This window comes from Lepus europaeus, chromosome 22 (assembly GCF_033115175.1).
Source record: "Lepus europaeus isolate LE1 chromosome 22, mLepTim1.pri, whole genome shotgun sequence".
Taxonomy (NCBI): domain Eukaryota; kingdom Metazoa; phylum Chordata; class Mammalia; order Lagomorpha; family Leporidae; genus Lepus; species Lepus europaeus.
This window is the reverse complement of record NC_084848.1, coordinates 36192565-36218859: the sequence shown is the minus strand read 5'-3', so window position 1 is coordinate 36218859 and position 26295 is coordinate 36192565. Positions and strand designations below refer to the sequence as shown.

The following is a 26295-nucleotide window of genomic DNA, read 5'->3' as shown; positions in this document are numbered from 1 at the left end:
TTGTCTGGTGCTATAGCTGCTGGCGTACACCAGAATACCCGAGACTGGGTAGTTTATAAAGAGAAGGTTTGTTGTATCTCAGGGAGTGGAGGCAGGAAGTCCAACAGCGTGTGTGGCACCTGCAGCTGCTCTACTTCTCTAAGCGCCTGTGCTGCTGGGGTGCATGGGCAGAGTCAGAGCAAGGGGAACTCCCGGCTACCAGAAGCTGGGCACCAGTCCCTTGTGACCTCATCCATGCTTCGAGGCCCTGTCACCTCGGGCATCAGATTCCAGCGTGCCTTTCTGGAGGGTACAAACCACAGCACAGGTGTCCCCAGCAGCCTGATTGCATCCTCATCCCAGTACACCTCCAGCGCCTTCAGATCTTCATGTCCTAAAGTCGACACACTTACCCTGAGGACCTCCCACTTGCTTGGTTCTTCAGGGCTCCTTGCCTCCCCCCTCTTTTTATTTTATAGATTTATTTATTTGAGAGGTAGAGTTACAGAGAGAGGTCGTCCATCCATCTGCTGGTTTACTCCCCAAATGCCTGCAACGGCTGGAGCTGGGCCAATCCAAAGCCAGGAGCCAGGAGCTTCTTCCGAGTCTCCCATGCGGGTGCAGGGTCCCAAGCACTTGGGCCATCTTCTGCTTTTCCAGGCCATAGCAGAGAGCTGGATCGGAAGTGGAGCAGCCGGGACTATAACTGGTGCCCATATGGGATGCCGGCACTGCAGGAGGAGGCTCAACCCCTATGCCACAGCACCGGCCCCTCGCCCCATCTTTCTGCCCCATCTCTGCCCAGTGTAGTGCATTTGCCGAGTTCAGCCGTAAACGCATACTGAGCACCTGCTGCTCTCAGGCACTTGTTGGGAGGCGCAGCCGTGGTCACCTTGCACTAAATGGAGTAAAGATTCATCATGTCCCCGCCCCGTGCAGTAGGCCTCCCCCGCCTTCTCTGCGGTGCCCTTTCGTTGTTTAGGCCAGGATCCCCCACCGTCAGCCGTCTTGCACACACTACCCCTGTAATGCGCAAGCTTTTTAAGCTTGAACTGAGTTGTTCTCCCTCTGCCAGGGCCCCCCACCTCTCATTCTGCCTTCCTCCCAAACGTCCCCGGTCACCTCTGTTCAGGAGGTGCCTCATTAAATGTACCCATTGTGCCTTTTTGTAGCATAGCCATGCATGTGCTTTCCCCGTCCCCGTACTGGGTTGGTTGGAAGACGTTTTGGGGGGATGAAGGCTTCGTTAATGATCCTATTCTGAGCACAGTGCGGTAGGAGGGAGTTCAGCAGATAATTGTCTGCGTGGCTCCCTTGGGAAGGGGCCGCTCTTTGCTTTCTGTAATCAGTAAGCACAGCGAATGTCTTGATATTCCATGCTTTTCCCTTCCTTCCGTAACCACGCAGGCCCCTCTGCGTGGCTGTGCAGGTGGCCATGGGCAGCACATTCCCAGCATTGCTGATGTCAGTGCACGGGGCACCACGGGCCACAGAGTCCAGACACAGTTCTGTGGCCAGGCCCACGGGCAGCACGTGGGAGGTGGCATTGCAGGGAGGGAATTAGATGGATAACCCAGGGGGCGGGCAGGGTCCCACCTCCGGACCCCGAAGAAGTTATCACAGAAGAAAGCCTGAGGTGACAGCGGCTAGCCAAGGCGGGGAAGTGGCGAGGTGCAGGTGCTACGTGTCTGCAGCGTGGGGAGCCATGGTTACCTGTCCTCTGTTGGATCGTGGGGGCACTTGGTGAGTGGGTTGTCACTGCCTGGCCACGTGGGCCCAAGCCGGCACCTGTAGGAGACGGTCTCACTGGAAGCTTCACCGGCCTGATTTGTGGACACTTCAGAGATGCCTGTGGCTAGTGGCTCTCCGGAGCTGAAGGACCTGCGGGTTGCCGGCTTGGCGACTGTCGGGGCCCGCCCTCAGCTGAGCGTGTCCACGCGTGGGGTGGGCACCTCCGCTGGCAGCGTAGACTGACACGCGCTCTGTCTTTCCAGGCTCATCCTGCAGAGGGAGAAGCATTTCCACTATCTGAAAAGAGGCCTCCGACAGCTGACAGACGCCTATGAGGTAAACACAGTGCCCCGGAGCCCCCGGCTGGCGGTCACTGAGCTGGGACTCCCTCTTCTGAAAGGGACAGCACTGGGCGCTTCCAGTCTTGTCGTCCTCCCAGAGCAAGTGGGACACCCCTGGTGGCTGGGGCTTGAGGGTCTGCACACTAAGACCCCTTTGACAGCAGCTGTAAGCCAGTGGCCTGCTTGTCCTAACCCGTTGCCCTGTAACCTAGGTGGGGAACATCAGCCTGAGGGCCACAAAATCATTGGCTCTGTCCCTGCCAGGGCAACCACAGGTGGGAGTTGAAATGCAATCAAGGCCGGCGCCATGGCTTAACAGGCTAATCCTCCGCCTGTGGCACCGGCACACCGGGTTCTGGTCCTGGTCGGGGCGCCGGATTCTGTCCCGGTTGCTCCTCTTCCTGTCTAGCTCTCTGCTGTGGCCCTGGGGGTGCAGTGGAGGATGGCCCAAGTGCTTGGGCCCTGCACCCGCATGGGAGACCAGGAGAATCACCTGGCTCCTGGCTTCGGATCAGCAAGATGCGCCGGCCACAGCGGCCATTGGAGGGTGAACCAACGGCAAAAAGGAAGACCTTTCTCTCTGTCTCTCTCTCACTATCCACTCTGCCTGTCAAAAATTAAATTAAATTAAATTAAATTAAAAAATGCAATCAAGCTACACAGCAGGCTGAGTTTTAAGTTGAATTGTACCTGGCCCTTGAATGGTGTGATAGATATCCAAAGGGCCCTGGGCAGAAAAGAGGTTCCCCACCCCTGCCCTATAAACTGGTCCCCTTTTCACGTGGGCCACAGAGCAGCGCCAGGGGCCTTCAAGAGTTCATGGAAAATGCACATGTATGAAAAATTACACATGGATTGCAAACTTTTTTTTTTGCGCACCAAAACAGACTTACCTTCTCATTCCATTTTCCACGGACTTTTTTGAAGGACCCTTGTCTGTGAAACCCAGAGAGCGCTGGAGGTTCACGTGGAGGCCCAAAGCCAGAGCAGCTCTTCAAACACACTCTGCAGAGCTGTGGCTTCGCAGCCTCAGTGCTGTGATGGTGGTGGGTGGTGGGCGGGGTTGAGTGGCAGGCAAGGAAAGGGAGAACAGGAGCAGGTGGGCTCTCATCTTCCAGCTGCGCCCTCTCTACACAGAGCAGCTCTGCTTGTAATCTGCTTTTCATTTGAAGTTCTGCATTTGATCATGGATGGCAGGGCGTTGCCAGCTCAGCTGCCTGGAGGACCTAAGCCAGCCATGTGAGAGGGGGGAGGGGGCAAAGTAGAAACCGAGACCTGCCCTGTGGCCCCCTGTGCTGACCCTGCACCTGCCAGCTGCTGCCCTCCTGGGGCTGCAGATCCAGGGCTGCCAGGTCTTAAATTTATTTTTTTTTCCAAATGAAGCTGGAAATCCAAACTTCTAGCGACCCCTGTTCACAATGAAACATTTCAACCATTAAACATCTCCATGGGCGAGTTTGTCCTGTGGGCTGTTGGTTTTCAATTCTTGATTCAAGTCCCAGCAGTTAGGGCCCCATCCACCGTGATCAGTTCATACGACAGCAGCTAACGGTTTATTGAACAGTGTGCTGAAAACTTACCATGATCCCTCCCATGTACTTCTAACTGCTCCATGAGGGAGGTCAGTCTTTTTTTTTTGCAGCTAAGGGAATAGGTGTAGCAAGGTCAAGTTGTTTGCCCAAAGCCAGTAAGCTTGCAAGAACAAGAGCAGGTCAAACCCACACAGCATCACCACACCAGGCCGCCTCCAGGTGGTGGGTTAGCCACAGCATGGGCTGTCAGCAGAGTTTTGTTGAGAGCAGCTTAGGTCAAAGGAAAGAGCACTGGATTGAGAGTCCAGAAATCTAGGTTTTTTGTCTCAGCTCGGACACTATTTTAGTAATCTGCAAAAGGATAATTTCTCTGGATCTCATTTACATATTTTTTTTTTTTTTGACAGGCAGAGTGGACAGTGAGAGAGAGAGAGACAGAGAGAAAGGTCTTCCTTTGCCGTTGGTTCACCCTCCAATGGCCGCCGCGGTTGGCGCGCTGCGGCCAGCGCACCGCGCTGATCCGATGGCAGGAGCCAGGTGCTTCTCCTGGTCTCCCATGGGGTGCAGGGCCCAAGCTCTTGGGACATCCTCCACTGCACTCCCTGGCCACAGCAGAGAGCTGGCCTGGAAGAGGGGCAACCGGGACAGAATCCGGTGCCCCGACCGGGACTAGAACCCGGTGTGCCGGCGCCGCAAGGCGGAGGATTAGCCTAGTGAGCCGTGGCGCCGGCCATCATTTACATAGTTTTAATCTGTAAAGCCGGAACAGTACTGCTGCCTGCCCTGTCTGGCCTCGGATGTTTAGTCACCACTGATGGCTTGCATTAGCTTTCAGCTCTGTTCGCCTGTCACCTTTGGAAACCTGTCCTAGCTCCCCAAGGCAGAATTAGTGATGTTTCCTCAAGATTCTGTTTCCGGCTGGTGCTGTGGCTCACTAGGCTAATCCTCCGCCTGTGGTGCCGGCACCCTGGGTTCTAGTCCCGGTTGGGGCACCGGATTCTGTCCCTGTTGCTCCTCTTCCAGTCCAGCTCTCTGCTGTGGCCCGGGAGTGCAGTGGAGGATGGCCCAAGTGCTTGGGCCCTGCACCCGCATGGGAGACCAAGGGGAAGCAAGCACCTGGCTCCTGGCTTTGGATCAGCGCAGCGCGCCAGCCGTAGCTGTCATTTGGGGGGTGAACCAATGGAGGGAAGACCTTTCGACCTTTCTGTCTCTCTCTCACTGTCTAACTCTGCCTGTCCAAAAAAAAAAAAAAAAAAAAAGATTCCATTTCCGCCCATAGTAGGATTTATTTATCCAGGTATATGCAGGGTCTTCAAAAAGTTCATGGAAAATGCATACTATGAAACAGCTTGTGTTGATTTAAAATTTTTTGCACGAGAATAAACTTATTTTTTAAATTCCATTTTCCACGACCTTTTCGAAATACCCTTGTATGCAGTGCGTATTTTATGTTCTGGCTTGTTTCAGAAAGACGTGAGATAACTCATGTTTGGGTGTCTGTCTGATGCCTGCTTCTCCTACAGATAACCACATGCTTTTCTGTGTCCCAGGCACCTCAACAAGGGAGCCACGTTTCATTCATGGTCATGTCCACGGAGCTTGGCACAAGGAGATACTTAGTAGATATTGAGTTAATCCAGGAAATCCCTTCCTGAGATTATCTACCCCCTTGAGATACATAATAGAAAACAGAAAGCAGCAGCCCTTAACTTCCTGGTGTGGAAGAAGTCCTCGCCTGCGAAGGACCCACGGGGTTCAAGGTCAAGGTTTTCTTTTTTTTGAAGATTTGTTGATTCATTTGAAAGTCTGAGTTACACAGAGTGAGGAGAGGCAGAGAGAGGTCTTCCATCTGCTGGTTCACTCCCCAATTGGCCGCAACAGCGGGAGCTATGCCGATCCAAAGCCAGGAGCCAGGAGCTTCTTCTGGGTCTTCCATGCGGGTGCAGGGGCCCAAGACTTGGGCCATCTTCTACTGCTTTCCCAGGCCATAGCAGAGAGCTGGATCAGAAGTGGAGCAGCCGGGACTTGAACCGGCATCCATATGGGATGCCGGCACTGCAGATGGCGGCTTTACCTACTACACCACAGCACCAGCCCCAATAGCAGGGGTTTTTATCCCATGGTCCTTTTCTCATACATGGTCATTTCAGCCCCTGGCTAGGGCCACAGGGCGAAGTCCTTCCTGCACTGATGGACGTTGAAGCAAGGGTGCTGTCCCCCACCCCCCCTTGCCGGGCTGCCAGGAGTGAGACGGATGTGGCCTTGTCCGCGGTGTCTGGGAATGGTTCTGAATAAGGGGTGTGTGTTCTCCATCCCTCTCTCACAGTGTCTGGATGCCAGCCGCCCTTGGCTCTGCTATTGGATCCTGCACAGCTTGGAGCTACTGGATGAACCCATCCCCCAGATAGTGGCTACAGAGTGAGTGTGGCTTTGGGGGTAGGGGGGGACCTGGGGGTGTTCTCTGAACTTGCATTTAGGACTTGGGGTTCTCCTGTTTCTGTTATTTGTGCTGAATGAGTGCTCCCAAGCAACCCTTGCCCTTTGCTTGACCTCCAACAACTTCCTGAAACTCCTCCAGTTAGAAGCCCTGTTGTGGGCGGGTGTGTAGAACAAGACTTTGAACTCCCGAGAGGGTTCTGGTTCCTTCTGTGGCCTTTTCTTTCTGCTCTTGGCTGTCTGTCTTCATCCACGACTTTGCCAGAAAGCACACCGTGTATTTGGATAGCTTCTCGGGGCAAGTGGGTGCCAGCCCAGGGAGCAGACCTGTCTCCGCCTTCCATAAACACCTCCCAAGATGTGCCCGGAGGAGCCGCATGGTCCTGGAGGGGCCTGGCTGCGTGGACAAACGCCGTGACTGGCAGCGTGCTCAGGCCTCTGGTTTATGATCAGAGAGACCCAAGCAGCTGAGCCTGCTCCCGAGCTGCCTGTGCGGATGGTTTCCTAGGCCCACATGGTTTCTGTCTCGGAGAAGAAGGACCGAACCCTAGTCCCGTCCTGGGAGTGGGAAAGGGCAGCTAGGAACTGGATCCCAGAGACCACCCCCCGAGAGCGAGCGAGCTCAAGTTCCTCACTGCCGGGGGGCGAGGGCTCTGGCACAGGAGGGTCCTGAGCCAGGTTGGTTTTTCTGCACGCAGTACAAGGAGGAGGCTGTGCCAGGATGCGTGGGCACGAGGCAGTGCCCCTCCCTGGCCACAGTGCCCCTGCCTCAGTCACATTGTCAGGTCAGAAGACAGACCCGCACATTGTCTCATTCATTCTGTCTTAACAATAACCTCTCATTCTTGCCTTCCTGGGCAGGGTGTCTTGTGATGAATGCGATGGGAAAGATAATGAAGAATTAGACCATTGACCCTTGTGATCCAGGGGTCCTTCAGAAAGTTCGTGGAAAATGGAATCAAAAGCTGTGTTGGTGTTGGTGCAAAAAAATGTGAAACCCATGCAGAGTTTTTTTTTTTTTTTTTTTTTTTTTTTTTTTTGCAAAGAGAGGGTAAATCCTGCAGTGTTTTCATCCTTGCGGTGCTGCTGCCCGCCCAGTTGCTTCCAGCACTGGAAGTAGAGTTGGACACAGTTTCTGCAGGAACAGGAATTTAATTGTCAACATAAAGGCCCATGTGTTTTTGAAATACCAGTCAGAGGTTGGGGGTTGTCTGGGGAGCCTCCTCCCACCACACTCAGGATGTACGCTAGGAAAATGGGGACGTTGGATGTGAGAGAGGAGAGAGGAGATGGAGGACTCTGTAAAGTCCAGGCGCCCAGCAGGGGAGACCGTGGGTCCTGACTCTGCTTCTGATTCCAGCTAACGTGCACCCTAGGAGGCTCAGGTACTAGTCCCCACCACCCCTGCAGGAGGACCAGAACGTGCACCCTAGGAGGCCCAGGTACTAGTCCCCACCACCCCTGCAGGAGGACCAGACCGTGCACCCTAGGAGGCCCAGGTACTAGTCCCCACCACCCCTGCAGGAGGACCAGACCGTGCACCCTAGGAGGCCCAGGTACCAGTCCCCACCACCCCTACAGGAGGACCAGACCGTGCACCCTAGGAGGCCCAGGTACCAGTCCCCACCACCCCTGCAGGAGGACCAGAACGTGCACCCTAGGAGGCCCAGGTACCAGTCCCCACCACCCCTGCAGGAGGACCAGACCGTGCACCCTAGGAGGCCCAGGTACCAGTCCCCACCACCCCTGCAGGAGGACCAGACCGTGCACCCTAGGAGGCCCAGGTACCAGTCCCCACCACCCCTGCAGGAGGACCAGACCGTGCACCCTAGGAAGCCCAGGTACCAGTCCCCACCACCCCTGCAGGAGAACCAGACCGTGCACCCTAGGAGGCCCAGGTACCAGTCCCCACCACCCCTGCAGGAGGACCAGACCGTGCACCCTAGGAGGCCCAGGTACCAGTCCCCACCACCCCTGCAGGAGGACCAGACCGTGCACCCTAGGAGGCCCAGGTACTAGTCCCCAGCACCCCTGCAGGAGAACCAGACCGAGCTCCTGGCTCCTGGTTTCAGCCTGATCCAGCCCTGGCTGTTGGAGTCATTTGGAAGAATAATCCAGCAGATGGAATATATCTGTGTTTTTTTCCTGTCTCTCTGCCTTCCAAATACCTAAATTAGTAAAAAAATTTATTTAAAGCCTATGTAAGTACATACAGTGAAATACTTTGCAGTCAGTAAAAAATTTTGAAATGTAATTTTGCATGTAAATGTGCATATTTGTATATAAATATATGTATTATTGAAAATAGTTTAAGAGATCTAACTTTTATAGATTAAAATTATAGATGATTCTATGTGAAGAAAAAGCCAGGAGAATACATATATACATGGTAGTAATTATATCTAAATGGTGAGTTTAAAGATAATTTTTAAAATTTTTATTTTTTATTTATTTTTGAAAGTCAGAGTTACACAGAGAGAGAGAGAGAGAGAGGTCTTCCATTTGCTGGTTCACTCCCCAAATGGCTGTACCGGCCGGAGCTGGGCCAATCCAAAGCCAGGAGCCAGGAGCTTCTTCCTGGTCTGCCACGCGGGTGCAGGGGCCCAAGGACTTGGGCCATCTTCTACTGCTTTCCCAGGCCATAGCAGAGAGCTGGATCAGAAGTGAAGCAGCTGGGACTCAAACCCGCGCCCATATGGGATGCTGGCACCGCAGGGGGCGGCTTTATCCACGGTGCCACAGCGTCAGCCCATAAAGAGGATTTTTAAATTTTTATTTTTTTAAGCTTACTTGCACCTTCTAAAATTTCTACTAACAGCTGCCTTCAAAGCTTTCCCTGTGGTTCTTCTGAGCCTTGACTTAATGAGCCTTTAAAGAGTTACTTAGACTTTCCAGTATTGTACTCTGTTTTGTTTTGCGATTTGTCATGAACAGAGCCTAGTAGCTCTGACCTACAAGGAAGTAAAATATTTTTAAAATATTTTTAGTGAGATACAGAGCAAGGTTAATGACTTCTGTAAAGATCTGGTGGGTTTTTTTTGTTTGTTTGTTTGTTTTGAGTACCTGAAATAGGATACTGCCTTTTATTTTGCATAGGGAAGAGAAATGCTTTGAAATGTGGTCACTGGGTTTCCCTTCATGCAGACATTCAGGTGACCTAGAGGCAGAACGTGTAGCCCTGGGGTTTATTTCCCTGTCCTGTTCTTTCCCCCCTTGCCCCAGTTAGCGTGCGCCACCCACACCGCCTCTTTCCTGTTCTGTTCACGGTTGTGCTATTTGTTTAGGGAAAAGTGTGATAGGCTGGGTTCCCTCTAGTGGACAGAATCACTTTTGTCAGCCTCTGTGACTGCTGACCAAAGCTGGATTTTTACTGCCGGTAACAGACCTTTCTCCAAGAATAATTTATGCATAGGTAGGGATTTAGCTCGCCTTGCTTATAGGATCATAAAAGCAAATTTATGTGTGCATATGCATAGAGTAAATTAATATCTTGGAACCAGACTAAATACCTTTGCTTTGCTTAATGACTTTTAGCACCCTCGGGAAGTATCCTCTAGTGAGAATAGCACTGAAAGCTGCTCTAATGAAACAGAACAAAACGAAAATCACAGGGAGACCGGTGCTTTTAAATTCGCTAAGAGTTACTTTCACTTGAAAACTGTTTTAGGACTTTTCAGCCTATAGAATTTTTCCAAATATCAATTCAAATTTTGGTATTTCAAAGTTTCTTTTTTTTTTAAATTTCCCTTTCCAAGGGTTGTTAGTAGGGGCAGAGGGGTCGTGCAGTAGGAACGATGCTGCTTGGGATACCTGCACCCCACATCATAGTGCCTGGGTTTGAGGCCCCTCTTTGCTTCCTACTCCAGCTTCCTGAGAGGCAGCAGCGATGGCCCGAGTCCCTGCCACCCATGTGGGACGCCTGGATTGAGATCTGGCTCCTGCTTCGGCCTGGCCCAGCCCCAGCTGTTGAGCATTTGGGAAGTGAACCAGTGCTTGGAAGATCTCTCTCTGTCTCTTTCCCTGTTTCTCTCTCTCTTTCTCTCTCTCTCTCTCTCTCTCTCTCCCCTTCAGATAACAATAATAAAATATTCTTAGTAGCTTGTCTTTTGCATAAGCCTTTAAGTGGTTTTTCCTTTTAATTTTTAAATAAAATAGAATTTCTGTGTCTCCTTTTAATGAGGACACCGTATGTAGTTATTGGTCTTTTGGGTGTCTTGGTTTTGTTTTGCTTGCATCTCTGGCCTAGTGGGTATAGCCAGGGATGCTGCTCCATGTCCCCTGCAGGGCAGTCCCTGCCGTCGACTGATCCAGCCCAAAGTGTCGGTAGCGCTGCAGCGAGAAACCGGGCTCTAAAAGTCAGTGTTTCCCTCAGCTGCCTTTCCCCAAGAGCAGGTGGGCAGAGGATTGCCCGTGTTGGAGGAGGAGTTGGCCACGTTAGCCTGACGAACCTCCTGGCCTCCTGGAGTCCATCAACCAAAGACCCCGCCTGTCCTTGACCTGTTCACTCCAGCTGGGCAGGTGTTGCCTGTCTGTGGTGTCAGCTGGAGTGGTTTCACAGCCTGCGGCGGGAAGCAGTCCTGGGCCCTGACCCCGGCCGGCTGGCTGGCGCGCCTCGGATGTGCTCTCCTAAGCTGTTCTGCACAGGGAGACCTGTCACTGTTTCCAGAGCTCTGAGCTTTCTGACTCATCCTAGGCCTTCAGTCTGTCTGTGGGAACCTGTCCGTCCGTCTGTTACATTCTTCTTGTGTAACTAATTTCCCTTGGTATACTTGAAGTAGTTTGCTGGGTAGCTTCCTCCCTGTCCTTGTCTATAACAGTAAGCCTGTGAGTACATTTTTCTATTTAGCCATTTTTACACCTCTGATCTGAAATCACTTTGAGTTCGGAAATGGAGGCTACAGCCAGATGCTGTTCTGACTGATGCTGAGTGGAGGGTGCTCTTAACAAGCACTTTAAAAATATTTATGTATTTATTGTCCTTGTTTATTTGAAAGGCAGAGAGAGAGGGAGAGGGAGAGAGATCTATCTTCCATCCACCAGTTCATTCCACAATTACCAGCAACAGCTGGGGCTGGGCCAGGCCAAAGCCAGAAACCAGGAACTCAACTCTGGGTCTCCATGTAGAAGGCAGGGACCCAACTACTTGAGCCATCGCCTGCTGCCTCCCAAGGTGTGCGTTAGCGGGAAGCGGGAATCAGGAGTGGAGCCGGGACTTGAACCCCAGCACTCTGATATGTGGCGCTGGTGTCCCGAGTGACAATTGCTATACCGAATACCTGTCCCAAAAAACTTTATTTTTTTGTCTTCATTGTTCACAACGGGTGGGCCCTATTTCTGGTTCATTTTCTGCTGTGTTCTTAGTCTTTTCCCATCTTGTATTTATATGGAGGTGCTTCAAAATATTGATGGAAAATGAAATTAAAAGATTGAGTTTGTTTTGCTACACACACACAAACAAGGGTTGAAATCCATATGTGAGGATTCTAACAAAAGTTCTTGGGAGATGCATGTTATGAAAAAACTATGTATGGATTTCAGATTTGTTTTTTTTTTGCACCAAAGTCCGCTTACCTCTAAATTCCATTTTCCCATTAACCTTCTGTAGTACCTTTGTATGCTTTACCCCGTCCCCAGCTCTTGCCATCCCTAAATGTATTACTTGCCACCTGCACCTGTTTCATGTGTTCTGTTCGTACTGGCTTCCAACTGACTGGCCCGCTCATCTTGTACTGGGAGCTTATTTACTGTATGTGCTTTTGAGTGCTCTATCTGGGTTGTGGACAGTGGTGTGCAGCGTGAACCACATTAGCTCCGTCCACCACCACCTGGACGTCCAGCTCACCTGCCCCCACGGCTGGCAATACGTTGCTTACGCTCTTGCTTTGAACGTCCCTCTCACAAGTATGAGGTACTCCTTCAGTAGTTAAATGACGGCGTCGTGCTGTCCAGTAGAGCTTCCTGTGATAATGGAAATGTTCCGTATTCGTTCGCTCCAGTATGAGAGCCACTAGGCCTGTGTGTCTGTTGAGCCCTGGGAATGTAACTTTTGTGACTGGGGAACTGGCTTCTAAATTTTAATTCATTTAAATTATAAAACTGAAGCAGCCTCACGTGGCTGGCGGCTACCTGTTGGACGGTGCGGCTCTATCTCGTTCCTGCCCGAAGTGTGGCCCTCAGATCGGCAGCATTGTGGTCCACCTGCAGAATCGTGGGCCCATCTCTGCTGAGTTGCAGCCGCAGTTTCACAAGGCCCCCTGGTAATTTCCATGCGTGTCTAAATTGGAGAAGCACTGATACGTGGCTGAACATTGGGCTCATAACAAGGAGTTTAAAAAAATACGTCCCTCAGGGCCAGCGCTGTGGCACAGTGGGTTAAAGCCCCAGCTGGCAGCGCCGGCATCCCATATGGGCGCCAGTTCTAGTCCCAGCTGCTCCTCTTCTGACCCAGCTCTCTGCTATGGCCTGGGAAAGCAGTAGAAGATGGCCCAAGTCTTTGGGTCCCTGCACCCACGTGGGAGACCTGGAGGAAGCTCCTGGCTCCTGGCTTTGGATCAGCTCAGCTCTGGCCGTTGGGGAGTGAGCCTGCGGAACAGAAGACCTCTCTCCCTCTGACTCTACCTCTCTCTATATCTCTGTCTTTTGAATAAAGTTCTTAAAAAAAAAAACCAAACACCTCCCTCTGGGTCCCACCCTCAGTGATTCTGATTTCATTGGCGTTAGGTGTGGCCTGGCTGTTGGTTTTTTTACTCAGACTTTCCCCCATGCGATTCTAACTATACAACAAAGACTGATGACTGTCAACCTTTGTACGTGTCCACATCACCCAGGAATTTGGTAAAGACACAGAGGGTGGGCTCGCTGCCTCTGCAGGCCTGGGTCTCTGTTCTTCTTCCCCTCTCCAGTGATTGCGACACACACGCTGTGAGTTTGATGGTCCCTGATCTAGAACATGTTTGGCCACTTTGTCAGTAATTGTCACCTAACCTAGAATAGAATGCCTTGCTGACCTTAAAATTGACGTACTGCATCTTGTAGTCATAGTCTGTCTAAACGGATGGTTTTGTGGGTACAGGTTTTTCCACCTAGTGCATGACCTGTGTCAGGGTTTACATGTTTCCTGCTTGTCAGTTTTCATTCCCTGGTGAGTTTCTGGTCTCAAAGACAAGTGTCTCCCCCCCCCCCCCCCTTTGATAAGTAGAAGTGCCGTTAACTTTCTGGTCTTTGGATTTGTTATGAAGTCTGCTAATGACAGCTGACAGTTTCACGGTCAATTTGCCAGTTCCTGAGGGCACAAGTTGGAAAGCCCTGGGACCAGAATGTTCTGTAAGTTGGAAGTATGTGAGGTCCAGGGGACGCCCCACCCCCTGGTCCTCCAAAGACAGACACAGCATGTCAGCTGCAGGAGGTTGGCGTGGGGCATGGTAGCAAGGTGTCTGGTACATTCAGATCTCGTTCACTCCAGACTTCAGGCTGCAGGGTCAAGAGTGTTGGGTTCGGCACAGTTCTGTCTTAGGAGCTGGGGAAGGGAATGGATAAGTAGGTACCTCTCTTCTTGTTAGAATGTGCCCTTGAGTTTCATATCAGCTAAAACCTTCTGCTTGTGTGGAACAGAAAGTTTATGTGCTAGAACAGCCAGCCTGTGTCAGGACATGAGTTTATTAGCTGTTTGTTTCTGAGAAATGGCACAAGAATCGATGCTGATTTGGAAAATATGCTAGGAACAAAATCGCTCTGGGAAAATTAATTGCTGTTAAAAGTGCGCTACGGGATTAGACATTTGATGCAGCAGTTAAAATGTCTTTGGAGTGCCCATGTCCCATATCAGAGAGCCTGGGTTCAAGTGACAGCTCTGCTTCCAGTCCAGTTCCTACCATCACGCACCCCAGCAGGCAGCAGGTGATGGCTCAGGTAGTTGCAAACCGGCCACCCCGAGGGAGACCTGCGCCGAGTTCCAGGTTCCTAACGTTGGCCCAACTCAGCGCTGATGGTTGCAGGCATTTGGAAAGTGAACCAGTGGATGGAAGACCTCTCTCTCTCTCTCTCTCTCTCTCTCTCTCTCAAATAACATGGAAATAAATAAAGAAAATTTTTTTGAATAAAAAGTTTTTTTTTAATGTGCCACAGAGTTCTCTTCCTTCTCTGATCAGGTTTGATTTCAATCCTGGTGATTCACATAAATTTGATGTGTCAATGCAAGTGAGTGTATCATTTTTTTAAAAAAGATTTATTTATTTGAGAGGTAGAGTTACAGACAGTGAGAGGGAGGGACAGAGAGAGAAGTCTTCCATCTGCTGGTTCACTCCCCAATTGGCCCCAACAGCCGGAGCTGCGCCGATCTGAAACCAGGAGCCAGGAGCTTCTTCCAGGTCTCCCACGCAGGTGAAGGGGCCATAGGACCTGGGCCATCTTCTACTGCTTTCCCAGGCCATAGCAGAGAGTGGGATGGGAAGAGGAGCAGCCAGGACTAGAACCAGCACCCATATGGTATGCTGGCGCTGCAGGCGAAGGATTAACCTATTGCACCACAGTGCCGGCCCCAAGTGTGTATCATTTATAACTTGCGAAGGTTTCAGGACTCAAAGCAGCAAGTGAGCCACATTGTCTGTGGAGCCCCTGCCCACACAGGGAAGGTCTGAAATCAGAAGTCATCAAATAAGGAAGGGGGGGGGGGCAGTAATGAACTTGTGCCTTCATGGAGATTAACAGGGACTCTGTGGTCCCTCTGGTAGCTTAGATAAGAAGTGAGACGAAGGAGGCCAGGGAAGGAGGTCCCCTGAGCAGACCTGCAGCTCGGCTCGTTCCAGTCCATGGCACTGGGGCTGTGTCCCGCTGGGGCCCCGCCAGGCTGGGGTGGCCACCTGGTGCCGGCTCCCCGGACCACGCCGTTCTGCCGAATGTCAGGAGGTACACAAGGGGGCTTTTCAAAGTCAGAATTAAGAAATGGAAGCAAAAGATAAGTTTATTTTGGTGCAGAAAAATGTTGAAATCCATGCAGGGTGTTTTTGTGATATCTATTTCCCACAATTTTTTTTAAAGACACCCTGTGTGCCTAGATTTCAACATTTTGTTGTTCCAAAACGAACTTATCTTTAAGTTGCATCTTCCAAGAACATTTCTGAAGGACCTCATCTAGCTTTCGGGTAACCTGATGCCATGCTTAGAGGTGATCCCTCAATAAAGAGATTCCTGGGCCCAGCGTTGTGGCACAGTGGGTTAAACTGCTGCTTGCAACGCCTGCATCCCAGATCGAAGTGCCAGTTTGTGCCCCGGCAGCTCCACTTCCAACCCAGCTTCCTGCCAGTGTGCCCCAAAAGGTGGCGAAAGGTGACCCAAGTCTCTGAGCCCCTGCCACTCACATTGGAGACCCAGATGGAGCTTCTAGCTCCAGTCTGGCCCAGACCTGGCTATTGCAGCCATCTAGGGAGTGAACTAGTGGATGGAAGACCTCTCTGTCTCTCCCTCTCTCTGTGGCACTCTGCCATTTAAATAAGTGAATCAAAAAAAAAACAAAGTACCAGTTTTCCTCTTGAAGGGAACTTTAGTGTCCTGTGGTTAGTGTGAGAAATTCTCCAGGGACCCGTAGCCTGGGTGCCTCCTCGTGTTGCGACTCAGCCGTGCCCCGTGCAAGCGTGCTGCTCCTCGTGGTGGAAGCCCACCTCTCCTTCATCCTCCTAACCATGGACACAGCCTAGGTCAGGAGCTCGTGTCTCACTGGGCCGAGGGGTACTCGTGGTAGGCCTCGGTGGTCAGTGTGGGAAGCAGCAGGAGGTCCCCAGAGGCAAGGAGGAGGCTGATGGCGCAGGTGCAGGGTCGCAGGGGAGTGAGAACAGGAAGGGTTTGGCCAAGCAGCCCACGAGGCTCTTATGTCACATCTGTGGAAGCTTTGTTTCTTCCCAACCATGTGAGGAAAACAAAACTTCCTACAAAAACTTCATGAAGAATGGGTGTTAAAAAATATCTATACATGGATTTCAAAAAAATTTTTTTTCATCAAAATAAACCTAACTTTTAATTCCCTCTTCCTGAGGACTTTCTGAGACACCGCTGTGTGCCCCTAGTTTTGATTACAAGACTTGGGGGTGCGTGTTGGACCCAGGGGCTAAGATGCTCACCTCCCATATCCATACCTGGGTCCCATCTCCAACTCTGGCTCCTGACTCCGGCTTCCTCCTAACGTTACCCAGGAGGCAGAAGAGGTAGCTCAAGTGGTTGGTTCCTGCCCAACGACTGGGGTGAGACCTGGATCGAATTTGTGGCTCCCCGCTCTGGCCCCCAGTCATTGTAAGCCCACTGAATAGGAGCTCTGTCTGTCTGTCTGCCTCTCAAATAAATTAATAATTTTATTTATTTATTTTTTAAATTAGGTATTTCTTTGTTTTTGTTGTTGTTTTTTGTTTTTAGATTTATTTTATTTATTTGAAAGAGTTACAGAGGGGGGGGGTGGTCTTCTATCCGCTAGTTCACTCCCCAGATGGCTGCAACAGCCAGAGCTGCGCTGATCCAAAGCCAGGAGCCAGGAGCTTCTTCCAGGTCTCCCAGATGGGTGCAGGGGCCCAAGGACTTGGGCCATCTTCCACTGCTTTCCCAGCAGAGTGCTGGGTCAGAAGAGGAGCAGCCGGGACTAGAACCAGCGCCCATATGGGATGCCGGCGCTTCAGGCCAGGGCTTTAACCCACTGCACCACAAAGCCGGCCCCAATTAATAATTTTAAAACTCAGATTGGGGCGGGGGAAGCTGGCACTGTGGCACAGTAGGTTAAGTCTGTGCCTGTGGCACCAGCATCCCATATGGGCACTGGTTTAAGCCCTGGCTGCTCCACTTCTGATCCAGCTCCCTGCTAATGCACCTAGGAAGGTAGTGGAAGATGGCCCAAGGGTTTGGGTTCCTGCACCCACATGGGAGACCTGGAAGAAACTCCAGGCTCCTGGCTTCAGATCGGCCCACCTCTGGCCGTAGATGGAAGCAGCAGATGGAAGACCCCTCTCCCTCTCCCTCTCCCTCCTCCCAGTCTGTAACTCTGCTTCTCAAATTAATAATCTTTAAAAACTCAGATCGAGGGCGTATAGAACTGATGATAGCTGGGTAGGGAGTTAAGCCCCCTGTGGGGGGGTTCTATGCAGCACGTGGGAGGAGAGGGCTTTTCCTTTGGAGGGAGAGAGGGTCACTGGCAAGCTTGTTTTGAGACGAATGCTGTCTGACTTTGTTTCCCCTTCTGGCTGTCCCTGTAGCGTGTGTCGGTTCCTGGAGCTGTGTCAGAGCCCAGAGGGCGGCTTTGGAGGGGGCCCTGGGCAGTACCCACACCTGGCCCCCACGTACGCAGCCGTCAACGCACTCTGCATCATTGGCACCGAGGAGGCCTACGACGTCATCAACAGGTACAGCCAGAGGCAGCGCTCACGGAAACCAGGAGGGCGCCCCACCTGCTGCCCCCACACTGACCGCAGCCTCCTCCCACCTGTCTCCCCTTTGCTCCGCAGAGAGAAGCTGCTGCAGTATCTGTACTCCCTGAAACAGCCCGACGGCTCCTTCCTGATGCACGTGGGAGGGGAAGTGGACGTGAGGTGAGTGGGGTTTTCTCAGGCTGCCGCACCCATCGGGTCTAGCGCTCACCTGCTGCTTTGTCTCACAGAGTGACAGCTTGGGTGACGTGCCAGCTACCCAGTGTCACAGCCACAGTGGATGCGATACAGCTGTCCGCAGGGTCATCGTCCCTTGACTTCTTACACGTCATCAAGATATGACACCAGAATCGTATGCTTTTGTTTTCAAACATTTGTTGGGTATACAGTGACATTCTGTATAACATGATCACCGTGTGATGTGATGGAATCCTCCCTCTGGGATAGGAAAGAAGAGAGAAGCGCAGTAAGGACTCGGTAAATACACGTGCTGTTAAAAACGTTCATAGAAAGTGGAATTAACAGATAAGTTTATTTTGGTAGGGGGAACAAGGAGACCACATACTGGGAACCACATAGCTGGGGAGGCCCCGTGACCTGAAGGGTTTTTAGAAGAGAGAGAGGGTTGTGATCTGCATTTTGTCAGGCGCTCTCTGGTTGCAGTGAGTGGATCGTCATGTTCTAGAGAATGCCCTCTGGCTTCAGAGACGGAGGCAGGGAGATCGGTTAGCAGGTGGATCCAGGGAGCTGTGGAATGGTTTGGATTTGGGTGACGGCAGTGAGGGTGGACAGCGGGGGACAGAGTTGAGAAGGGCGATGGTTGGAGGGAAACCGCATGACAAAGCTACATTCTGTTCCCTCCCCACCTCAGCCTGAGACCCGGGACCATTGGTGCTGTGCCACCTCTCTTCCAACTATGAGACGCAAACTACGTTGCAGGCCACTTTCCCGCCTCCAGGTTTGCATTAGGATTCAAGAGCACACAGGCTTGAGACTGGTTGGAAGTCTCATGGGCTGAAAGAAATTAGATCAGACGTTTGCAGTCAGTTCACGGTACACAGTGACATTTGGCATTGGCACAGGTGGCTCTCCCACATCCCTGATGCCTGCTGTGTGGCCGAGCCTCCGCTGTGCCTTTGGCTGGTGTGAGCAGGGCTGATAAAAACACGGGTAGGACAGTAATGCTTGCAGCTTCCACAGATTTCTTTGGGGGACCTCTGTGTTATGTCCATACTGAATATGGTAGAAACCAGACCCATGTTCCTTAGGAGCCCTTAGAAAAAGGATTTGTGCACAGAATTGGAGGCAGTAGTGTTTGACTCTCCCATGCTGGGTATTTGAAAAGATCGCCGGGGGTCCGGGGCGGGGGTGGGGTGAGTGTGGTGGGGGAGAAAAGGCAGGCCGTGGGCATGTTCGTGACAGCAGGAGACCTGCAGCAAAGTCCGTCCCAGATGAGTCAGGGCTGGAAGGGTGGGATGGCAAGCATTACCCCAAATCACATAGGATAATACTCAAAAAAAAAGTCATGCTCCTTTTTTAGGAAAAAATTATTTTTTAATGATTTATGTATAAAAGGAAAGTAAATTTCATGATAGAATTAGAGACTCCATACAGAGTCTCACTCACATACGATGTAAGTGGTTTTTGCTTCACAGACTTTCTACTCACTCGTACGAATTCGTAAACAGCAGGCGTCTGAGAACGGGAAGCAGAGCAGGGTGCACGTAGAGTTATGGCTAAGTCATTGCATCTGGTGGAGGAGGGGTTGCACAGATGTGAAGGGCGCGTGAGCGCCCTCTCCAGGAACGGGCTTCGTGATCCGACTTAAATCATTTCCAAAGAAAAGTTTTGTACATTCGAGCACCCTTGAAGTCTTCCCCGTGTGGTTTTTCCTAAGCTAGGTGTAAGGCCAGCACATCCAGGGGCAAGACCCCTGTCCAAAGGGGGACCCCAGAGGAGCTCCAAGCAGCTCTGTGGGGCAGAGTGTTGACGACAGTGAGCACCTGTGCCACCACCTCCTCTTTGCTTTGAAGGGGTGTGTGTGTGTGTGTGTACACATACTCATGGGGAGCTTAAAATCAAAGCTCCTCTCCCGCGAAAGGTTTAGGGAATGTATCTGAGTGGGCTCCCTTACATCTAAGGTTCTGGTTTGGTCTAAGCGGCCAGTTAGAGTTCAGTGGAATACTTTGCACTGTGTCCCTTGCAGAAAAAGTAAAGTTAGCCTTGAATGCCTCAGGAATTGAAGGGCCTAAAGTCGGGAACCCTGGGCCTGAGACAGCCCTGGCGTCTGAATGAGCGAGCACAGCCAAAGTAGCTGAGTGACAGCGTGGAATTGTGGGAGCCACGGCAGGCGTGTCGGAGAGGAGCCAGTGAGTTGACGTGGCTGTCATTTCCTGTGCTGTAGATGTGGCCCTGTGGGTGTGGGGAGAATAGAGTGCCGTGTTCTTTCTGTGCAGCCGTGCCGTGAGCAGCTCTATCCAGCTGGAGACCCAGGAGACCTCTGACCGTGTCCCAGGAGAGAGGACGGGAGGGGAGTCCGGCTCACAAGGCAGAGCGAGGTTCCTGGAGCCTCATGTCGCCGCCTCCCCCAGGGGTGACACCTTTTCCTGTTTCTTTTTTTTTTGCAGGAGCGCGTACTGTGCCGCCTCGGTGGCCTCGCTCACCAACATCATCACCCCAGACCTGTTCGAGGGCACAGCTGAGTGGATAGCAAGGTGAGCAAAGCTGGGCATTTTCCCAGCCTCTTGGAGAGCTGGACGCCAGGATGTTCCTTGGGGAAAAAAAATGAAAAAGGACTGGAAGAGAATATAAAGTTATAAGAGATGTGTTGAGATGGTATGATTGTGCATTTGAAAAATACTTACATATTTTCCCCAGACGGTAATGTCCTATAGTAGTTTTTGTTTAAAGTTTATTCATTTGTTTATTTTCATCTACTTGAAAGGTATAGCAAGAGAGAGAGAAAGAGAGAGAGAGAATTCATCCATCTGCTTGTTTACTTCCCAAACCCCCCCCAACAGCCAGGGCTGGGCCAGGCTGAAGCCAGGAATTCCATCTGGGTCACCCACTTGGGTGCAGGGGTCCAAGCACTTGGGCCATCCTCCACTACCTTCCCAGACCATTAGGCTTGAACTGGCACCCATATGGGATGCCAGCGCTGCAGGTGGCAGCTTAACCCGCTAAGCCACGGTGCCAGCCCCTGTGTAACTATTTTCCTGGCGTTAATGTATATATCATGAATTCATTCCCAAATTCTCCACCAGAGCTTTAATATTGCACTTCATGCAAACACTTCAGGTAATCTCTGCTAGTGTGTGTGTGTGTGTGCGTGTGTGTGCGTGTGTGCTCGTGTGTGTTGAGTCACCCCTCCCAGACTCCTCTTCTCTCCTGCTCAGCCTTGGACGGACTGTGCTGTCTCCTGTCAGCATGAGGTTCACTGCGTTTCTCTGCTTTGCGGAAGCTCCTGAATGTTTTTGTTTTGTTTCACTTGATCATTCCCATGCTGTGACTTGTATCTTTGTTCCGATATCATGCCCGGTTGATAGTTTATTTTGTTAGGGGTTTCTGAGTTGGAGATGGTCATAAACTATATTCCTCATGAATTTTGCAAGCATTGCTCTGTTACCTCCTGGTGCTGGTGTGAACAAGGCTGATAATCATAATAGCCAACATTCATCGAGGACCACGTAGCACTCAATGGCAAGGTCACTGTCATTTAGAACTCAAGAGTAAGCACTGCTGAAGTTTGGTTCTTTATATATATATATATATAAATTTTTTTTTCTGTTTTTAAGCTGAGATTTCCCATCTTTTTATTCACTCATTATATTTGTCTTCTATAATATGCAATTATAGAATCTGCTTAAAATCCTTGGCTGGTCATTCCAACACCCGAGTGCCGTGGCGTTGGCCTGGCACGCTGTCCCGAGTCTTCGCGCACTGAGTGAGTTCTGGGTTGCGTCCCAGCCGTGGCAGCGCGAGGCTGTGCAGACTGGGTTCTGTTAGGTTGCCGGGCAGGGCGTTGACAGTTTAGTGTCAGCAGGCAGTCAGCCCGGGGAGCTCTCAGACTGCGCCCCGTGCGCCCTGCGGTGGACGGTGGCTCAGCTCTCTCAGATCAGCTTTGGGTAAAAGCTGTTTTCCGTTTGCCCAGCGTGTGAGTGGTTCAGGCAGAAACTTGAACTGAATTTAAACACGGAGACGTCTCTGTTTTCCTTTTCCCCTTTGCTGTGTCCGGATTCCTCCCTAAGTCCGGCAGCCTGACTGTTCCTACCAGAAGCATGCTTGACCTTTTGCTAACGTATGAGCTGCCCTTCCCCGAACCCCGACTCGCTGCATCAACTCTGGGTGAACCAGAAAGAAAAAAAAAAAAAAGCCAGGGAGTCTGCTGAGGCCTCGGGAAGCTGTTTTCTGTATTTTGTACGGTGTGCATAGCTGCTCTTTGCAGGGGGATTTTTAAATTTTTTTTTTAAGGCACTTGACGTGAAAATCTGCATGTTTGGGTTTGAATCCCGGTTTTCCTATGTACTGCTAGCATCGTGCCTCGGGCAGGTTATTTAACTTCTCCCTGTCATAGTTTCCTTAAATGTCAAATGATGCGATAGTTGGTTTTACATGAAGCTGAAGTTCATGGAAATCAAGTGGACGTGCCTGTGGCTGTAACCACTGGGCCATGCTGCCCGCTGGTGCCGTGTGTGTGTGCGTGCCCGCATGCTGGTGCCGCTTTTCTCTCTCGTTCCGACCCACACCCCCCTGCAGAGGCACTGGGAATCTTTATCCCTGCTCTTTGGAAGCTTGGCGACAACACGGGTGCATCCATTCACTGTGCCGTGTGCTCCGTGGCCACCTCTGATGGGGGGGGAGTACTTTAGTACTTAGAACCTTTATACCTTTATTATAGCGTTCTTTGGTCAGTTCTTCCCCTCCATTTTCTTTCTTTTTTTTTTTTTTTTAAATATTTATTTATTTGAAAGTCAGAGTTACAGAGAGGCAGAGAGAGAGGTCTTCCATCTGCTGGTTCACTCCGCAGATGGCCACAACGGCCGGAGCTGTGCTGATCCGAAGCCAGGAGCTCACGTGTCGGTATCTGCAGGGTTTCTGTCTTGGGCTCATCAGTTTCCTTAGAGAGGAATCTTGCAGACTCTTGCTTGGGGTGTGAAGCTGGCAGCAGCTTTGGGAAATGCTAGTAGGGGCGTAGAGTTGGGTGTTGGTGTTCAAACTGTAGGCTCCCCCTTACTGCCTGTGCAGTACGGTGCCCCTGCCTGTTCTTAGCTCTGTCGGATGTCCAGGGGTTCGGATCCCTGCAGCCTCTCCTCTTCGGCTTCCTTTGAAAAGGGGACCTGGCGGTCTCCCCAGTTCTCTTGTGAATTTGCAACCAGTCGATTTGGTTCAGAGCCACTCCACTGGCCGGCGTCACGGCTCAATAGGCTAATCCTCAGCCTGCGGCGCCGGCACACCGGGTTCTAGTCCCGGTTGGGGCACCGATCCTGTCCCGGTTGCCCCTCTTCCAGGCCAGCTCTCTGCTGTGGCCAGGGAGTGCAGTGGAGGATGGCCCAAGTGCTTGGGCCCTGCACCCCATGGGAGACCAGGAGAAGCACCTGGCTCCTGCCTTCGGATCAGCACGGTGTGCCGGCCGCAGCGCACTGGCCGCGGTGGCCATTGGGGGGTGAACCAATGGTAAAGGAAGACCTTTCTGTCTCTCTCTCTCACTGTCCACTCTGCCTGTCAAAAAAAAAAAAAAAAAAAAAAAAAAACTCCACTTTTACAAGGCGGAATGGGACCTGCCAGCCGTTCACGGAGCCAGTCACCTCACTTTTTGTTGTCCTGTCCCCTATTCCTTGAGGGGAGGTTTCTCCTGCCAAGTCGGCCACTTCTTCCTCTTTCGGAGCATTCAGAACTGTGTGACTTCCTGTCTGCTCATACCCCGTCCCATTCTCTGCCCCTTGTCGGCATGCCTTTTTCAATTCCTTTACTTCTCATTTTCCTGGGCTCTGGTGCTCAGTCCTCTTGTGTTCAGTTAGAAGACAACTCCCACAGAATTCACTGAGTGAAGAAGGCCAGGTGCAGGACAGTGTGTCACATGCGCTCCCACCTCTGTAAAGACAAAGGGAGGGAAATGGAGTTTGTGTTTGTGTGTGTGTGTGTGTGTGTAGACTGACGCACAGAAATAGCGTGATCGTGTCCGGTAAGAGGGCACTAGGGGGCCAGAGAGGGCAGCAGACTTGCTTTTCATTGTTTATTCTTCCGTACATTTTTTATTTAATGCTTGTGTTGATTTTTTAAATTTTTTTAATTTGAAAGGCATATAGATTGATTGATCTTCCATTCACTAGTTCACTCTCTTTCTGTCTCTACCTCACTCTGTGACTCTTTCAAATAAATAAAATAAATCTTTAAAAAATAATAATAAATTTATACTTTGTATAGAAGATTATATTTTTTAAAAATAAAATTTATTTTTGAGCAGTTATAAAAGTATTTATGTTCAACATGGAAACTTTTTGAAAACAAAAAATTCCACCCATAAGACTTGTACTTAAAACCAATGAGAATTGGGAGTAATTTTCCATTTTAATTTTAATCTGTTATCATGCAAAAGTAGTAATTTGTAAGTTTCTTACATAAACAGATTGTTTCTAAATAAATAGGGTTTTTCTCTTTTTTTTTTTAAAGACCTATTATTTATTTGAAAGTCAGAGTTACACAGAGAGAAGGAGAGGCAGAGAGAGAGAGAGAGAGACCCCGCTTCCACCTGCTGGTTCACTCCCCATTTGGCCGCAACAGCCAGAGCTGCGCCGGTCAGGAGCTTCTTCCAGATCTGCCATGTGGGTGCAGGGGCCCAAGGACGTGGGCCATCTTCTACTGCTTTCCCAGGCCACAGCAGAGAGCTGGATCAGAAGTGGAGCAGCTGGGTCTCGAACCGCACCCACATGGGATGCCGGCACCACAGGCGGTGGCTTTTCCTGCTACGCCACAGCGCCAGCCTCTGTCTGTCTGTCTGTCTGTCTCTCTCTCTCTCTCTCTTGTTTTTTAGGAAAAGGGCAATCCCAGAGTTAACAGTGGGTCAGCATTGTTCCCTTCACTGTTGTGGCAGTCGACGTCTTAACCCCTCTGCCACCTGGGATGGTCCTGCACCATGTGCGTCTGCTCACTGCCCACAGCCTCTGCATTTCCCTGTCTCTTCTCAGGTGTCAGAACTGGGAAGGCGGGATCGGTGGGGTGCCAGGAATGGAAGCCCACGGCGGCTACACTTTCTGTGGCCTGGCTGCGCTGATGATCCTCAAGAGAGAACGCTCCTTGAACTTGAAGAGCCTGTTGGTGAGTCCTTGTTGAGCTGTCCCCCGCCCTAGGCCGCAGGTCTCCGGTGTGCGACTGCACTGAGACGTCGGGCAGGCCGCAGCCCTCGGAAGGGCTCATTGCCAGCCTTGAACCCCTCAGCCGCACCTGTTGGAGCTCTCAGCGCTGTTCTGAGACTGCGGAAGGAGGAGCAGCTGCCCTCAGTCTCACTGTATCTTCTGGCTTAGCACTTTCCACATGGCATGTTCAGCCAGCCCCAGGGTCGTCTTGAGTCCCTCAGACATCTGGAATGATCTGGAGAACCCTCCACATGCTGTCACTCACTCACTGCCGTCTCAGAGTTGGAAGTTATCAAGCATCTTAGAAATGATCTCCTGCAAGAAAAAGTTAGAGGAAGAGACTTGGAGCATTTTGAAGCCAAGCTTTTATCCCCCACCACGCTCTGTGAACATTCAGTACCTATGCTTAATGAGTTCTCTAGACAGAGCTGGGGAATTGCATTGAGAAGGTGGCCCGAGCATTTATGTCTGGCCAGGAACCAGAATGAACTTGGGAAGCAGTCAGCTGCAGGGAGTCTGAGTTATGGCTGAGTGATCCATGGAGGTCTAGTGTGCGAATGCACACACAGCCACCCAGGAGAAAGCATTCCCCGTTGGGTCTTCTGGGGAGCATGTACCCCCCCAGACCACGGCCCCCAGGCAAGTCAACTGCAGCTGGCGTTCACCTCCTCCTCCTGACTTCACATGTCCGCCTGCCACTGTGGGATGCTGCGTGAGCGCCTGTTATCACCTGTGGGAGTATCACCAGCAGTGTTTTGCTCTCACCGTCATCTTGAAGGTTCTGGAAGGCTTGGCGTTGCACACCAAAATCCCCAGCTTTGTGCACTGGACTTAAAACTTTTTTTTTCTATTTGAAAGTAAAAGTTACACTACAAAAAACTGCTACAAAAAACTAAATATATATATAAAAAAAGAATAAAACGTATGATAAAGTCTTAAGTCCACGGGCCGGTGCTGTGGCATAGCAGGTAAAGCTGCTGCCTGCAGTGCAGGCATCCCATATGGGTGCCGGTTCAAGACCCAGCTGCTGCACTTCCAATCCAGCTCTCTGCTATGGCCTGGGAAAGCAGTGGAAGATGGCCCAAGTGCTTGGGCCCCTGCAACCACGTGGGAGACCCGGAGGAAGCTCCTGGCTCCTGGCTTCAGATCGGCACAGCTCCAGCCATTGCAGCCAACTGGGGAGTGAACCATTGGATGGAAGACCTCTCTCTGTGCCTCTGCCTCTCTGTAACTTTGCCTTTCAAATAAATAAATAAATCTTAAAAAAAAAAAAAAACTTTTTTTATTTGAAAGGCTGAGAGAGATCTTCCATTCACTGGCTACTCCCCAAATGGCCACCGCAGCCAGGGTAGATGAGGCTGAATCCAGGAGGCAGGAACTCTGTCTCCGTGTGGGGAGGAGGGACGTAGCTACTTGAGCCATCCGTCACCTGCTGCCTCCCAGGAAAGGAGTCAGAGGCAGAGCCAGGACTCCGATCTAGGCACAGTGCAGGATGTGGCCATGCCTGGGGGTCTTTACCACGGTG

The 26295-nt window shown here is 51.2% G+C and overlaps 1 protein-coding gene across 1 annotated transcript in view; it reads left to right on the top strand.

The window, feature by feature from the left end:
• FNTB (farnesyltransferase, CAAX box, beta) overlaps nt 1-26295 on the top strand; it is a 92368-nt gene that overhangs the window by 42272 nt on the left and 23801 nt on the right. The window contains exons 3-8 of the mRNA XM_062181381.1: nt 1974-2046; nt 5910-6001; nt 17248-17394; nt 17497-17580; nt 20046-20132; nt 24603-24732. Coding sequence (XP_062037365.1) covers nt 1974-2046; nt 5910-6001; nt 17248-17394; nt 17497-17580; nt 20046-20132; nt 24603-24732 — 613 coding nt within the window. The remainder of the gene's footprint in view (nt 1-1973; nt 2047-5909; nt 6002-17247; nt 17395-17496; nt 17581-20045; nt 20133-24602; nt 24733-26295) is intronic.